General features: G+C 30.0%; 2 protein-coding genes across 2 annotated transcripts; both read right to left on the reverse strand.

The window, feature by feature from the left end:
- Positions 1-1,547: 1,547 nt before the first annotated feature.
- On the reverse strand, positions 1,548-14,270 carry LOC145750149 (ophiophagus venom factor-like). Its single transcript, XM_082566108.1, has 37 exons — positions 14,167-14,270; positions 13,739-13,983; positions 12,865-12,993; positions 12,750-12,795; positions 12,483-12,682; positions 12,198-12,330; positions 11,609-11,733; positions 11,012-11,078; positions 10,647-10,735; positions 10,423-10,529; positions 9,935-10,010; positions 9,585-9,779; positions 9,241-9,304; positions 8,921-9,081; positions 8,722-8,842; positions 8,363-8,528; positions 8,018-8,137; positions 7,443-7,531; positions 7,032-7,171; positions 6,851-6,896; positions 6,594-6,742; positions 6,391-6,517; positions 6,023-6,226; positions 5,824-5,914; positions 5,384-5,543; positions 4,874-5,112; positions 4,514-4,638; positions 4,256-4,419; positions 3,941-4,115; positions 3,300-3,427; positions 3,084-3,207; positions 2,757-2,911; positions 2,521-2,641; positions 2,376-2,432; positions 2,214-2,288; positions 1,654-2,065; positions 1,548-1,591 (listed from the first exon to the last, which is right to left on the reverse strand). The coding sequence occupies exons 3-33, from the start codon at positions 12,949-12,951 to the stop codon at positions 2,528-2,530; spliced, it is 3,987 nt and encodes a 1,328-aa protein (XP_082422234.1). The 5' UTR covers positions 12,952-12,993; positions 13,739-13,983; positions 14,167-14,270; the 3' UTR covers positions 1,548-1,591; positions 1,654-2,065; positions 2,214-2,288; positions 2,376-2,432; positions 2,521-2,527.
- On the reverse strand, positions 13,735-14,404 carry LOC145750715 (complement C5-like). The gene is made up of 3 exons (XM_082566801.1): positions 14,343-14,404; positions 14,167-14,278; positions 13,735-13,983 (listed from the first exon to the last, which is right to left on the reverse strand). The coding sequence occupies exons 1-3, from the start codon at positions 14,402-14,404 to the stop codon at positions 13,735-13,737; spliced, it is 423 nt and encodes a 140-aa protein (XP_082422927.1).
- Between the last annotated feature and the right edge of the window lie 1,873 nt (positions 14,405-16,277).

Here is a 16,277-nt window from a genome sequence, read left to right on the forward strand (position 1 = left end):
AAAATGAAGTAAGCTAGTCTTGTTAAACAGTTAAAATTCTTACTGATAAACTGAAATATAATTATTTGTTTGCGATTTGGAAAAGGTTTCACTACAGAACCCCATTTTTATTTTTAATTTAATACCTCAACCACTTCGTCTGTTTGTGCGTAACTGCTTACAGGCTTAACCTTCCTCTGTTTCTGCAAATTTCATAGTTTTATTATGCAAGCGCAAAGACAGGGTCCTACCGATTACCACATCTTTGCATAAAACTTTGGTTTAAAGAAATTATTTGGATGTAACAACTTTTTCTACACGTTTACCTACTCAAAATTTTATGCATTTAGCAAAAATACTGCAACACCACAACAAAATTGCAAACAAAAGGTAACTTTATCCTCGCCGAATAATTCACAAAGTTGAATTTTGCGGGTAAATTTAACTTTTGGAAAGTTTTGCTTTTGTTAATACGTTAATTTAACTTTTACATTTAAAAACGTTAATTTAACTTTACATTTAAATTAAGCCAAGTCTGGCCGTCGTCATCTTGTCATTTTGCTACCATTAAAGACTTGTTTGCACTAAACCTTGTTTAATAAACTAAGAATTAAACTTTTGTGTTTAAAAATAGGGTTGTTTATTTGTCTGTTTTAACCAAAAACGTTTATCGATAAATTGGTTGCCAGAAGCTTCGGCCGTGAGAAGCTTCGGCCAGAAGGTTCGGCCTGCAAAAAACGCGGGGGGTCGGTGACGAAATTGCCGCGTAAAATGTCAGTTTAAGACCATATTTTACCGATATTCAAAATATAAAAAAAACACAACAAATTTTGAAAATATATGCCAATTTATTTACTCAAACAACTAAAATTTTAAAACTTCAATATGAGAAAAAATATGATAACATAAAAAAATATCAAGTTTTAAAAGCATAACATATCTAAAATTTTACTCTAACATTGGCAAATGATAAATGAAAAGGTAAGTATTTATTTTTGATTTAAGACATTTTTTTAAATGCCAAAAAATTTTTAAGACATGGGAGCATTTTACAATTTTGAAGATTTTACAATATTTGTTTACATGTCACAACCTTGACCTACTTTAATACGAAGGTTGGCAAAGTATGTACAAATTTTTTTGATGTCGCATTTCTTTTTGCTATTAGAACACCTGTCATTTTTAATAGACTGTTTTATTGGTCGTTTGTTGCATTTTTTCTTTGCAATGCGCATTTCAACCACAGCATCCGAATTTAAATAGTAGATAAATCTAAAAAACAATACAGTATTACTCAATATACCACTGATAACAAAATTATTAAATTGCTATTTTCATCCCAAAGTGTTAAACATAACAAAACTTTTTTTACCAAAAAAGCTAACATACAGTAATAAGTAGATAATAGTTTTCTAAAAAACAGCATGGGCAATGAGTTTAAAAAAAATAAAGAATCGACTGAGGGAACCTTACACTTCTTAATAATTAAAATGCAATAAAAACAAATGTAAATTGTTAAATCTTTTTACTTTTGTTCACCATCAATAGTTTCTACAATGGGTTCATCTCCATATATTGCTAGCTGTCTTGCCACTTGTATATACTCAGAGTTCTTAAAGAAAAATAAATTCATTTAAATTTTGATCCATTTTTAAAATTTTTAAAAATTCTTACAGGATTTGGAGCATTGGCCCTCATTGCTTCATCCTTACAAGAGTCGAAACATTCTTTGGTCAATTTAAAAGTAAGAATATCGCTTTTATTCACTGCATGAATACCTTAATAAAGCAGGGGTTTTGCAAAACAAAGTTGAACTTAAAATATATAAGGATTCACACCACAAATGATGACGAAATTTGCAATAACATCTAGATTATTATTTTGATTTTAACAGAATATCAACTAAACCAGATTATCACTATAAAGGTAAGTTACTTATAAAGGGTGTTAAATAAAAATGAATTATTAAGCCAATTAGTTACTATTTTTTGGCCTGGGTTTTTCCAAAATCTTTGCTGTGAAGATTACATATCCTGGGTCTGAAGTTTTGTCCACTGTCAAGACTTTAACATAATACAAGTAATATCTAAACAAAATAGTTTGCACTTGTATTTGTTAAAAAAGTGAGCTATTAAGTTTAAAATTTATTGCCAATGTTTAAGATAATATGTACAAATCGCTTTAAGTCTAATCTTTAACCAATGTATTAACCTTAAAATGATAACTTAACAAACCTATTACATGCCTCCGTGTAGGAAGAAAAACATTCTGCAACACGTCCTTCACATTTAACAACTTCGTTTAAGTTTCTAAATTTAATACACGCAGAAACTTAAAAAGTTAGGATGTAAAAAAACTAATTTAAGGTAAAAAATGAAATTTATAAAAACTTTTACCCTCTGACTCTAGGCGGTGAGACTTTTTTTGTGTTCGTTAAAACTTGTTGACGAGTTCTAAAAATTGCAACTCAATAACTTTATATATTTAGTAGTGAGTTAGGACAACAATTAAATAAATGAACATTGCTTAAGGTAAACTCACCTGCATTTTAAACACCCCCTTTCTGCACACTTACATACTTGTGCTTCGCCATTTGTGCAGCATTGCATATTTCTTGCAATTTAGGATTTACTGTTTTCGAGTAAAACTTACTACAGGTTACCTGATGCAGAATAAAAAAACTGTTTCAGCATCACAAAAAAAGGAATTACATTAAAAGTACAAAAAATATGGGTAAATAATCAAGTAAGGCTTTTTTTAAGAAAAGAATAACTTACATCCGGCTCATAGTAATCATATACTGTAATTGCGGCAGACTGGGAATTGGTCACTTCCGAAGATTGCATTACAAAAAAGTTTACTTCAACCGGTCGTTGGCCAATTGAATTAAGGTAAAAAATTATGGTATTCTTAGTTAACTCATACCGATCCACTAAAAAATTATTCATATTTATTACTTTACTTAAAAATTAAATTTGGCAGCAATTATGTATGTAATTAACCCAAAATACCTTTTCCAATTTTTTTTACAAAGTTTTTTATACATAAAAATAAAAAACAAATTAAATATTGTCTTATGATAAAATAAGACAATATGTTTTTACCAATTCTGTCAACAGGTTCTTCTAATTTTTCAACGCTTGGGACATCGACAGTAAATCCAGATAGTAATCCGATCTCTATAATAGACATTCCAATTTCTGGCAAGGAAGGTTTAGATACATTTACCTAAATAAGTTTATATATTAATTTGTTTTAAGCCATTATAACAGCATATCATAAATAGTACTTAATACATTATACTGGTAAAAAGCAAATACCGTCATAAGAAATAAATTTTCATCTTGTTCCACTGGAGTAAAAGCTTTTTCAATATTAAACAAGCAGTTTTCTGGATCAACTTGTTCTCTCCAGTTACAAATATAAGACATAGAACCTTCACCTTGACCTAGATATGCAAACAAAGACATAAAATCACAAAAAATTCATTAAAATCTCTTTTACATTATTTTTTTTTGTATATATCTTTATCTTCGATGTGGAAAAGTCGAATGCGCGACTTAAACTTAAGGTAACATCAGTTACTCCAACCCAGTCTCGAGTTGCCTGTGGCAGTTTGGGATAATATGGAATATATTTGCCTGGAAAATTACGCTGCTGATTAAGTGCTGACTCAGCAGGAGTTTATACAGTTTATAGCACCTTACTCAAGGGCGCTACAGCAAGAGATCAGTGGGGATTGAACCCACGACCTCATGTGTGGTGTAGCAAGTGTTCTTACCACTACACCACGCTGCCGGTTTATATAATTCAAGTTTTCAAATGATTGACATCAAAGTACTATTACAATGTTGAATATATCTTAAATGGTTAAAAAAAAACCAAAGATTGTAAAATACAGTTTTACAGAGAACAGTTATTGACAAAAAGTTAAATAAAAAAAATTGTTTAATCTATGTACCTGTTACAATTGCCTGAACAGGCACTCCGATAATGCTTGGTGGTACAGTAACAGACAAGTTTGCGAATGGAGTGTCAGGTGACACGTGGATAGATATTGGGTTATTATGCCACAAAGAGTTTACAGGCTCAGAATAAAAATGTACCAGTATGTCTGTGGGAGGTGGTGCTTGGCCCTATGCATAAAATTTAAACTTTTTTGTGTGGGCATACTTAAATTACCATTTTTAATAACAGTTTTAAACATTAAAGTTAAGGGGAATCATTACCTTGGCAACTAATTACTTAGTTTTAATGTAATCATATGCCTACTTACCATCTCAATCACCCAAATTCTGTATTCAGCCATTGCTTGCAAAGCAACGACAGTATCTTGTGTCGATTGCCCACCACCAAATCCAGTTCGCATTGAAATTAACCATTTTGCTATTTTCTTAGCTCTAACCAAAACAACTTGCCTGGCAGCTTCATCTTGATAATCTTTTATTACAACAAATATTTAATTTTTTCTCCCAAATAAACAATAAACAATAAACAATTGTACTTTTGTTTTTTGATATGTAAATAAACCTACTTTCCAGTCGTGAGAAACTTATTTGTGCCAATAATCCATAAGCTGTTGTTTCTATATTAGCTGCATTTCCAGCAATATTCTGCCAGTGAATTTTGTCGCCGGATACTATTTGAAGTGCAAGCAATCTGCAAAACAATTTTGTTTTTACTTTAACATAAAATAATTTATACTAAAACAGCAAACTAATAAACATGTACCAAACTGAATGATTTAATTTAGTGTTTATCTAAAAATATTTTACGAAATAGACAAAACACTAAATATTACCACTTGAAGTATACAAATAAATTGAAAACTTGTTCAACACCATTATAAGCACTATTAAAAAAAATCAAAATGTAAAAATAAAAACAAGCATACTGATTGTTAAAAGATCTTGCAAGATCAAGATTTCCAGCCAATGCAGAACTGTAGGTTGACAAAGCCAAAACATAAGCATTATTTTGGATATTGTTCTTTTTGCTGTTTAAGTAAACTAAAGCCTTTTTTAACGACACCCCAATTAAACTTGATATAGTAGAACAAACTCTATTGTCAATTGCTTCACCAAGAGTTATAGCTACATAAGCTGTTAGAGCAACATCACCCTCTAGCAGACCCTAAAAATAAGGTGATAACTAGATAAACCACTTTAAAAATATTTTAATGATTGCAGTTATAATATTGGGCCATTTGGGCTTGTGGCAAAAAATAAGGCGTTTTAGACACCACAATTTTAAATATAAAAATGGGGGAAAACTAAGAGAAAACTTGACCTAATATCACCAAATGTTTGCCCACATGATGCCTCTAATGTTTTAGTTAACAATTGAAAAACATAACAACAATGTGTAAAAATAAAATGGGTATAATTTTTTAGTTAAACATTACATCCATATATTGTTGGTGGACTCGGTAATTTTCGGCATAGTGTCCATCATTTCTTTGTAGGCTTATAAGCCATTTTAAAGACAAACAAACTGTTTCCATGTTCAATGTTGGCACATATTGTTTTGCTTGAATAAAAACCTTATCAATATATGCATTTAACCTACAACACATAAAAACAAATGCTTTACTAAAACAACAGGTAATGTGATAAATTAATAGTTTGTTAGTGGATACTGTAAAAAATAGGTTAATATTTTTTTCCTGTGTTATCTTTTTTTCTCTGTATTTAAAAACGTTATTTGAAAGGTGTACAGTTTTAGTGAAAATGATTTACTATTTAGTTTTGTTTAGGCTTTTTATGTGATTTATGGTATTTTTTTTAAAAATTAGGATCTAATAAACAAAATTGCAATCTTGCATAAATTTAAATTTTCACTTACCATGTGCTTGGAGGAAGAGTAGGCCAAACAGTAAATACTTTAAGATGGGCTGGAATGTTTTGAGGTATTAGGGCTAACTCATCACCAAGAGCTAAAATAAATTTACGACTAAATCAAAATTATATCAACGAAAAGCATAAAAGACTCTATTAACAACAGTCTAAAGGTTATGCTAACTAAATATGCTCAGCAACAATACCTTTTTGAGCAATTTGTTTAATGGTCTGTGTTTTTGCTGGGGTAACATCATCTATTGCTATATAATACTTATGAACATAAATGCCAGGAGCAACACGAAGCATGATTTGTTCTCCACACCCAGCCGGTTGTTGTATTAATCCCTGAAGATTAGTGTAAGTCCCATCTTCAGGTGATACATTTAAAACGGGTCCCATAGAAGTAACTATACCAAAAATACCAAATTATTATAGGACTATAAACTTTTTTTAAAATTTGAGTCATTGCAAGAGTTTAATTATTTCATAACAATTATATTAATTTTAAGTGTTTTTTACTAATAAAACAACATGATTTGAATATTTTTAAGTTATGCAAAGGCATTTTTACCATATGTATGAAGAGTACACTTTCGACTACCCGGTAAAAATGATTTAGAAATATCAAAATTAATTGGAATCTGCTGGGGGGATACAAGATCAAATGTTTGCGAAGAAGTCAAAACACGTCCTTGTGGCTAAATTTAAAAGAATAAAAATTGTTAAAAACCGATGTACATAACTTGTAAATTTTAAAATTTAATTATATTTTACCTCAATTAGTAAATATTTCTCAAGAGAATCCATATTTCCGTAAGTAATTGTAATACGAGCGCCTTTTTTGTTAACTGGAATTTTTACTGGTAGTACGGTGAGATGAGAAGATATTGATTCCCCTGGAGATATTGTAAACTCTTCCTCAACTTTATAAAAAAAGAAACATAAAAAAATTAAAGCTTATAATATTATATATTAATGATAAGTTATTTGATACAAATTTTTACGACAACTAAATATAAAACATAAATTACCTTCATTATAACAGAGAGCGTCATCAACACTAATACTTACAGTACCCTGCAAATAAAATTGATTCAATTTTATATTCAATAAAAACAATAAATTAAAAAGGACATAAACATAATAAGCCTACACGACTTTTTATTTTAGTAGAAAAATAAATTAAAGCATAAAAAATAACAATTAACCTACGTCTACGTCATACCGTCCATAATTAAAAATGGCATATCTTATGGCTGCCTTTTCTCGAAGTTTTATAGAATAGGGAAGAAAAAGTTGTATAAAAATGTCCTTAAAAATTTTTATAGAAGCTGGTCCAGCTATGCAGAATTCTAAAAAAAAATTGAATAAATTTAAGTCACACAGTTTCTGTAAAAATTAACTTAATAGGTAAAATTAAAAATTACTAATCAAGTTATAAAAAGCCCACTCCAATGAAGTTGTTGACTTTATCATATTAAACTTACAAAAACTAAATTTTAACACTTATTTTAATTATGGCTGGCGAAAAAATGTAAACTGTATTTTCATAATTATTGTATTGTAGTGTGTAAAAGGGTAAAGTCAAGAGTGCAAAAAGATTTTTAAAAAATATAAAAATACCTTTATTTGCTGTCATACTAAAAGCAGTGAAGTCAAATGTGGAAATACTTCCAGGTGAAACTTGTGGAAAAGTAAATCCGCCATCATTACTGTTAAAAAGCAAAAATTACTTTTGATACAAACTTTATTTAAGTAAAACTTCTTACTTAACTAAGCCTATTAAACTGTATGTATGCCAAAAAATAGCATTTCTGGAGCATTAACAAACTTTTGATGCCAGTTGATTGTAAAAAGGGTTCTACAGATGACACAATTTAGTTATTGGAACACTCGAATTCACAGCATAAGGTCATTGATTCAATAGCCACAGCTTGCATAAGGGCCATAAACAGTGCCAGCTTATGCTGCTGGACCATACAAAACAATAAAAAAGATAATTATTTAACAATAGGTTAAATTCAAGAAGATCCAAAAACTGCCAGAGGTCACAAATGTTACCCTGCATTTAACATGTGAATTCTTTCTTTCACATCGAGAATACAGATAAACAAAAAATAGTAATGGACTCAATGCATAAAATGTAGCTATAAAGCAGGAGCTTACTTAATGTAAATAAAAAATATAAAGTTTTTTACTTTAAAGTGACTTGAGTGTTAATCCAGTTTTCCCTGAAATTGGTACGAGTTTTCTGACCAGCTTCCACTCTGTTTCTATTAACATTATTGTTGCTTCTTGCCACTTGTTTACCCAACTTTCTAAAAAATTAAATAAAAAGTAGTTTTATCAAAAACGTTTTTTGATCAAAATCGAAAACCAAAAAATATTAGGTGTTAATTTTTATTGTGAAGGCTTTGAACAATTTTATTATTTAAATTATTGATTTTTGATATTGACGATTGCAGTTGAGTAAAAAAACAATATCTATTAAATATAAACTTTTTTTAAAACACTGATAATAATTTTTTAACAACAAATCCTACTTTTCCAGGGCTTTTTGCTCAATACACCCCCTTTCAAATGCATTAGCACAAGCAACTGATTCCGTTTTCAAAACACGTCTTTTACGATCTTCACAACTTTCACTGCCTAAGTGTGAAATTTGGCCATCTTTGAAACAATTTTGGCCAGTGCTAGAAAGGACTGTTTCTACAGCAAAAATTTTAACAACACAAGTAAATAAAAAACATAAAACTACACAAATTTTATATATTTTTTAGCATAACACAAGAATATAAAGAAAAAAATGGGTTCTTTCAATATTTTTATAAAAACAAAATAATTTTTACGGCCATTGAAGGACTTTTAACTTAGTGATTGTAAATATGCATTTCTGCCCTACCAATATCAACATATTGCTGGGGGCTTCTTTTTTTTCTTCTTGGTATTCGACAAAGTGGTCTTTCATATTTCTTGTCTGGGCTTAAACTTGGGCCTGAACCAACTATCAATAACCCAGCCTCCTAAAATATTTTGAAATTTTTAACCTTTTCTATAATTATTTAAGATTTTAACAATTAAACAAATTATAAACTTTGGACCTCGAACACGTTTCTGCTATTATCCCCTCCTTCTAGTGAGCAAGCAGTGTCATAAGCGTTCATCTTTTCCCACAGTGTGTCCTGTGTTAGGCGACTCTCATTAAAAACAAAGTAAGCTGCCCGATCAACAGCTGACAGGTGCACAATAGAATTAGGATTGCCTTTAAAAGTTTGTTTGAAAAGTTTGATTAAAGTTTTATGTTATGTAATTTTTATTTATAGCATATTTAAAAATAAAAATTATTACAACAACTTTTCGATTTCCATTTGCTAAACAGACATTTTTGAAACTTAAATAAAATCAAAGATATATTACTGACCTTTTATGAATGTACTCACACGAGTTTCTGGTTGAACTGTATCTTCTAAAGTTATGGTTAACTCCTAAACAAAAAATTAAACAGAAATACATTTTTGCTTTATAACAAAACAGCAGTAGGAATACAAATGCCAAACTTTATATAGTAATGATTGGTATATTTATCTAACTAGTTGTTACGAAAGTAATTTTAAAATAATTTTTTTTATTTTAAATTAAAGATAATATAATATTTTTAATGAAGCTTTCTTATAAACTATTTGTTAATAAATATACAAAATATAAATATGATTCAATACAACATTAACCCCAAACTGTTAAAAAACTTTTGAATCTAATTTTCACCTTTCCATCACATTTATTTTCAACATCAAACCACAATGAATTTGATATTAAATCTGCACCAGAGAAGTAATATGCAACTAATCTTGCAGATGGAACCATGGCCTGAGTGACTGGCATAGAATATGAAACATCGCCCTGGTGATTAGCCCCTATGTTAATTCCTTTTACAAAAACTATTTGTCCTCTTGATACAACCTGTTACAAAACACAATTTTTTTAGAATCGGCAAAATGCATTTTTTTTATATGATAAAGTTGCTGTACGAAGTCCGAGTTAATTCATACAAAAATTTATAAAATCACATAGTTTAAACTTAAAATTATAATTTTATTAGGATCATTAGAGCTTACATAACATCGAATATTTAATGGTATTGCTCCTTGAAACCTAAACCGAACAGGGAGGTTTTCACCCACACCAGTATGACTGCAAAACAAAATCAAGTATATACCTTTAATAGGTAAGTGAATAACAGGCAAGGCCCCTTTACTTTATCGGTTGCTAGTAAAGTTTTTTCTTATATTTATTTATCCTTGATATAAGAGGGTTAATTTCACGACCTAAACGTAAAGTAAGACCCAACCTAGTCTCAAGTTGCCTTTGGTTAAAGCATAAAAGCAGTGGGGATCAAACCCAGGCTGTCATGTAGTGAAGCCAAATGTTCTAACCACTACACCATGCTGCCAGTATAGTTTTTACTTTTAACACTGTGTCTGCGAATTAGTTTGAAACCTTACACTAGCCTTCTTCATATTTAGTTGTTTACCTTGTATATATATATATTATATAGTTACGCAAATCAATAAAAAAGATGGAAAATAATAGGCTATTAACATACTGTTTTCGTGTTGAAATAGCTAGAAATTGGGGAGCCTCATTTCTTCGAATAACCAACCTCTTTGTTAACTGATCAGCATCTGCTAAACCATTTGCTCTTGTTTTTATCTGAATTTAAGATAATTGCATGAAATTAAAAAAATAAAAATTATGTAGTAAGACTTTTACAAGTAAAAGAACTCATCGTTTGACGACATATAATTTAAAAAAAACTATTATATTTACTGTAATTGTTATTTCGTTATTATTAGGAACACTCGTTTCATGATATAGTTCACCTCTGTCATTCGATTCCATATTAACAGCATCTTCACCTTAAATTAAAAGTTTTAAAGTTACTGATCAAAAGTTGCAGAATATCAAACAATGCATTTATATTTTTATGCTTGTGTATTTATCTTTGTTTTTATAAAAATTCTTTAAATTACAGAAAGTAATAGTTTAACTTGCTTTAATATACATACAAACATGCTGCAAATATGACATTATAATTTTTTATACTAGTAAATTAAATAGGGCTAAAATATTTTATAAATGAATCAGATTTTAAAACAAAAAAACTTGCTTTACAAGCTTGCTAACAATCTTACCTGGAATTGTAATAAGAACTGGTACATTGGGTACTGGATTTCCAGTAACACTATCCAAAACATCGGCCTGCAAATACATCAATTTAGTTATATTGGAAATGACTGAATGAGTTATAATAAAAATATCAAAAAAATTTACTCTATTTCACAACAAAGCCTCATAACTCTGTTATAGATCAATAACACCTTTAACTTAAATACCGGCAGTCAGGCAGAGTGGTGTATTGGTTAGAACACTTGCCTTACTACATGAGGTCGTGCTCTCATACTGTCAGACTGTAGCGCCCTTGAGTAAGGCACTATAAACCGTAAGAACTCCTGTTGAGTTAGCACTCAATCAGCAGCTTAAAAATATTCCAAACTGGGTAGGGGTTACGGGCTACTGTAAGTTTAGGTGGTAAAGTCCACCTTTCCACATCGAGATAAAGATATATGCTACTCTTCAAATCACACGTGGTTACTTAACGGTTTAGGGGCTTTCCCCAAAGTAGTCAACTACGTGTTAGTTATGGCATAGCTATAACATTACACTACAATGCATAAATTTACAGAATCAGTAGACCATATATATACAAGAAGGCAATAATATAGACATACCTTTATTTCGTATATAATGCCCGATATGAAAAATTTTGATGACCTGCTTGTCGAAATTGTGAACGGTGAGTGGGTGAAACGAATTCCTTCAACCACGTCAATTTCAAAAACAGATTCAGAGCTCCCTTTAATTTAATATTTTGTTTAAAAATTTCCGAAACCAATATAATTGGATTGCAAAAAAACAGTGAAAAGTGACAAATGGTATGCGGAAACAATTCCCCGACAGCGTGGTGTAGTGGTAAGAACACTTGCTCCACCACATGAGGTCGTGGGTTCAATCCCCACTGCTTGTGCTATAGCACCCTTAAGTAAGGTGCCATAAACGGTATAAACTCCCGCTGAATCAGCACTTATTCAGCAACATAATTATCGGGCAATTATAGTTTATATATCCCGAACTGCTACAGGCAACTCGAGACTGGGTCAATGTAACTGATGTTGTGTTTACGTTGCACATTCGACCTTCCCACATCGGAAACTAATTTATATACAAAAAAAGGTACATTCCTACTCATTCTACTTTGCCTTTAATGCATATTTTCTATAAACCTTATAGAATATTGCCCTATTTAATCTACTTTTATACCTGTTACTGAGACTTCTATTGTGATGCTTGCTTCTTCGTTAACAAGTGTTTGTATATTTTCGCCATCCGCCAAAGCATTTGTTATATTTTCCATCGGGATGGTAAACTCTTTATTACCATTGTAAATTCGAGCCTAAAGCAACAATTAGAGGTTAATTAATAACAAGAAGACTGTCCATTTCAATTAAAACAGTCTTTCAGTTACTTTTAAATACTATGTTAAAAGGGGTGTTATTTTACAGAATCAGTGGACTATATATATATATATATAAACGTATAAAAAACCTTGTCACTTAGGCTTGCAGGTTGTTTAAATACTTCTTTTTTTGTACCGTCGGATCGCACAAGCGAGACGTACAAATAATAAAGGCCATACACCTTTTCACCGTAACTATATCGAGCTTTAATTTGACCCCTCACATGTTCATCGGTTGGTAAAATAAAGTGCTTGTTCATGATAATTTGGACGTCGAATGTGGGCAAAACTAAGTTTTTAGAATAGAAATAACAATGTTATTATATTATTTGTATATTAATAGCCATTTCTCTTACCATAACGGTCAACTTTAAATTCTGATTCAGCTTGTATTTCTAGACTCTGTTATTGAAAAAAAAACACCGTTTGCTTGTATAGGCTATAAATATAAGTTGAAATCATTTAAATTACCTCCACGCTTGCTTCAACTAGCCAGGTGCCAAGCATAGGCGCTTCACTAAGCTCATGTTGAAAAGTTATAAATTTTTTTGGTTTCATTTTTTGAGAATACTCTGCAACCGTTATTCGATCACCCGGAGTCTACAGAAATAAAGTAACGTAAAGTACACTTCAATCAACCAAAATATGCTATATTTTTGTATAGGGTTTTTACTTTAATAAGAAATTTAACACTTGGTTCAATATCAGAGTACAAATTTTGACCCATCAACGCCGCTGTAACTTTTATAACATCGCCCGGTCTACAAAATCAGATGGTAAAATTAAAAGTCATCTGATATATTTGCCAATTTTTAAAAATTGCATGTGAAACTGTCATGGTGTTTTAGGTGGGTTAATCACTGAAACTAATATTTTTGAAGGTCGTTTTTGAAATAAATTTTTTTTAAAACGTATTTCTTTTTTGAAATACATTTTTTTTTAAAATGATGAAATTTGTTAATATTTATTTTGAAGACTTTTTAAATAATTTTTTAAATAATGTGGAAAGGTCGAATGCGCGACCTAAACAAAGAGTAACATCAGTTACTCCGACCTAGTCTCGAGTTGCTTGTGGCGGTTTGGGATATTACATAAAATATAATTTTTGTTAATTATGCTTCTGATTAAGTGCTGACTCAGCAGGAGTTCCTACAGTTTATAGCGCCTTACTCAAGAGTAATACACTATAGCATGAGAGCAGAGGGGATTGAGCACACGACCTTATGTGTGGTGTAGCAAGTGTTCTTACCACTACACCACGCTGCCGGTATTATAGTAATTATGCTAAGTGCATTAATTGAAAAGTACAAGATAAATAATTAATTGTAATAGTTTAATGGTTTACCTGTAGGCTGGTCGATCTGTTGAAACGAACAAATAGCCGTTGGTGTAATTCACAAGAATTGCAACTGTTTCCTCAAAGTTGTTGGAACTTTCGGCCACGTTAACAACCAATCTAACATATGTGTTTTTGTATCTTTTTTCGATCAAGTCTAAAGCATTGACTTGAAAATTTAAAATTATGGGCTCGTCCACATTTTGATTTGGAAGTTTTATCGAGTCAATTAATGAAGTTCCATGGGGCATTGTCTTAGAAACACCATATTTAAAGAGTTAAGTTTAATACTAAAATACTTTTTTTGGGCAATTTTTTAATATTAAAAAAAAATAACGGTCAGTATGACACAAGCTTAAAATTAAAAAATATTTTTAAACTTAAAAATTAAATTATGGCTGTGTTGGCCTAATGAAAAAGAACTGGCAATAAATTACCCTTAAATAAGCTGTAATCTTTGCAGTACCAGCATAACCGTGTAGGTTTAACACCGCCTTCTCTTGTGTTCCTACCCTTAACTCTTTAGGTGTAACAAGTGTATGATGATACCTAAATAAAAAGTTAAAATTTTAGCCTAGGTTTAGAATTAAAAAATAAAAATTAAGAAACTTACCCATGAACTAAAGCACAAAGTGCAAGTAGTAACACAAGATTAAATGCTCGTGCTGTTTTCATAATTTTAAACAACCACACGTTCCTGAAATACAGAGGAAATAATATTTTTTTACCCAGCAACTTAATTTAAGGTTTGCATTTTGCAAAGATTAAAAAAAAGATATTTTTGCAAAGCACACATCTAATATTAAAAATATAAAAATCAAAAATGAATTCGCTTTTGATTGCCCAAACAACAAAAATTCCAGGAAATGTTTTTTTGGTTTCTTTGGATATAATAGAAACCCAAAAGGTCGCCAATGAAACTTGAGATGGCGTATATAGGAGGGAACAATAAACTGGCAATTACACGTTTTCCCATGACTTCAAACTTTGCAAATTTATTTGCAAAATAAACCTTGCATTTTAAGTGCTAAATAAAACTAATTTGCATTTTTTAATTTTGATGTAAACTATTTTTCTGTGTGTTCTATTAAAAAAAAAGAAAAAATATTTTTGTGTTTTTTAACTCCTGCTTTTTTATTTATATGTTTTGTGACGTCCAATAAAAAGCGCATTGACTTAACGCAAGTAAATGTGAGTGGAAAATAGGTCTGCAATTTAGTAAATTGCACTGTAGTTGGGTATTCAATTTATTCTTTGGTAAAATGATTTTAAATACCGATAAATAAAGTAGTTAGTGTGTTGTTTAGCTAGAGGTTTAAACAATTGCTTTAAACCTCGAAGTATATTGCTTTTTTTAAATACATTCGTGTAATCAATAAATAAATAACAAAAGGTAAACTTAGGTTTTGTTAAAAGACATAACCTAAAAATGTACAGTCGCAACCAAAAAGTCACCTGACTTTTATTGATTTCTATAAAATATATTTATTTATAGAAAGATGATTAAATAATATTGATTTTTTTAAAGAAACAGATTCTGTGACCTAGGCCTAACCACCTTTGATTTTTGAAACTAGTATCTTACATATTTTTTGATAAACAAAATAAAGTAGTTTAAAAATTATAAACATGAAATTTTTAATTAAAAGTGGTATAAACAGGCAATGCGGTGGAAATGATAGACCCTGTAAGACTGATTCTAAAAAAGGCTGTATATTGAAAAGAAGTAGTCTTAGCCACGCCAGCCTAGCCCTAAACTTTTAAGTTTAGTAACTCTTATTGTTTGGTGCGTAGCCAAACACATTTTAGTGTAACAAATGTTTAAAAGTCTTACACAAATACGTATTTTAAATTTGAACTTTGTGAATAAAAACCTTTAGAAACCTACCTGTATATTTAAGCAGACGGTGCAATGGTAAAAAGAGCCTTTTTATTTAACAACCACACAACAAGAGAAAAGAAAAGGTTTTTTTAAAACAAATTTCTTTTTTTGCAAATAAAAGTTTGTTTATTGTTAAGTAATTCAATTTTTTTTAAATTAAATTTTGGTTTATGTAAAACAAATTTAGGATTTTTTGTTTGTTTTTAGTTTTAATGGTTTAAGAGTTTTCAGTTTGTTATTTGGCACCAAATTTAAAAAGTAAAGCTGGTATAAGCTGAATTTTTAGTCTATTTTAAATTATAAACTGAAGTTTAAAACTAGTGGTTATTAATAAATTAAAGTTTATAGCTGGTGTTAATTAAACTAAAGATTGGATCTGGGGGTAAATAATAAACTAAAATTTGAATCCGGGGGTAAATAATGAATTGTATTTTAAATTTGGGGCTGTTAATTAAAAAAAACTTGGGATTTGATAACATTTTTTATGTTGTTAGGGCTAAATAATAAACAAAAGTTTTAAACTGGGGGTAATTAATAAACATCAGTTTGAATCCGGGGGTTAATATTGCTTTGTATTTTAAATCTGGGACTGTATATTAAATAAACTTGGATTTTTTTATATAGTGGATTTGGTACAAAAAAATAAAGTTTATCTTTTAAATAATT

Source organism: Corella eumyota, chromosome 4, assembly GCF_963082875.1.
Source record: "Corella eumyota chromosome 4, kaCorEumy4.1, whole genome shotgun sequence".
Lineage (NCBI taxonomy): Eukaryota > Metazoa > Chordata > Ascidiacea > Phlebobranchia > Corellidae > Corella > Corella eumyota.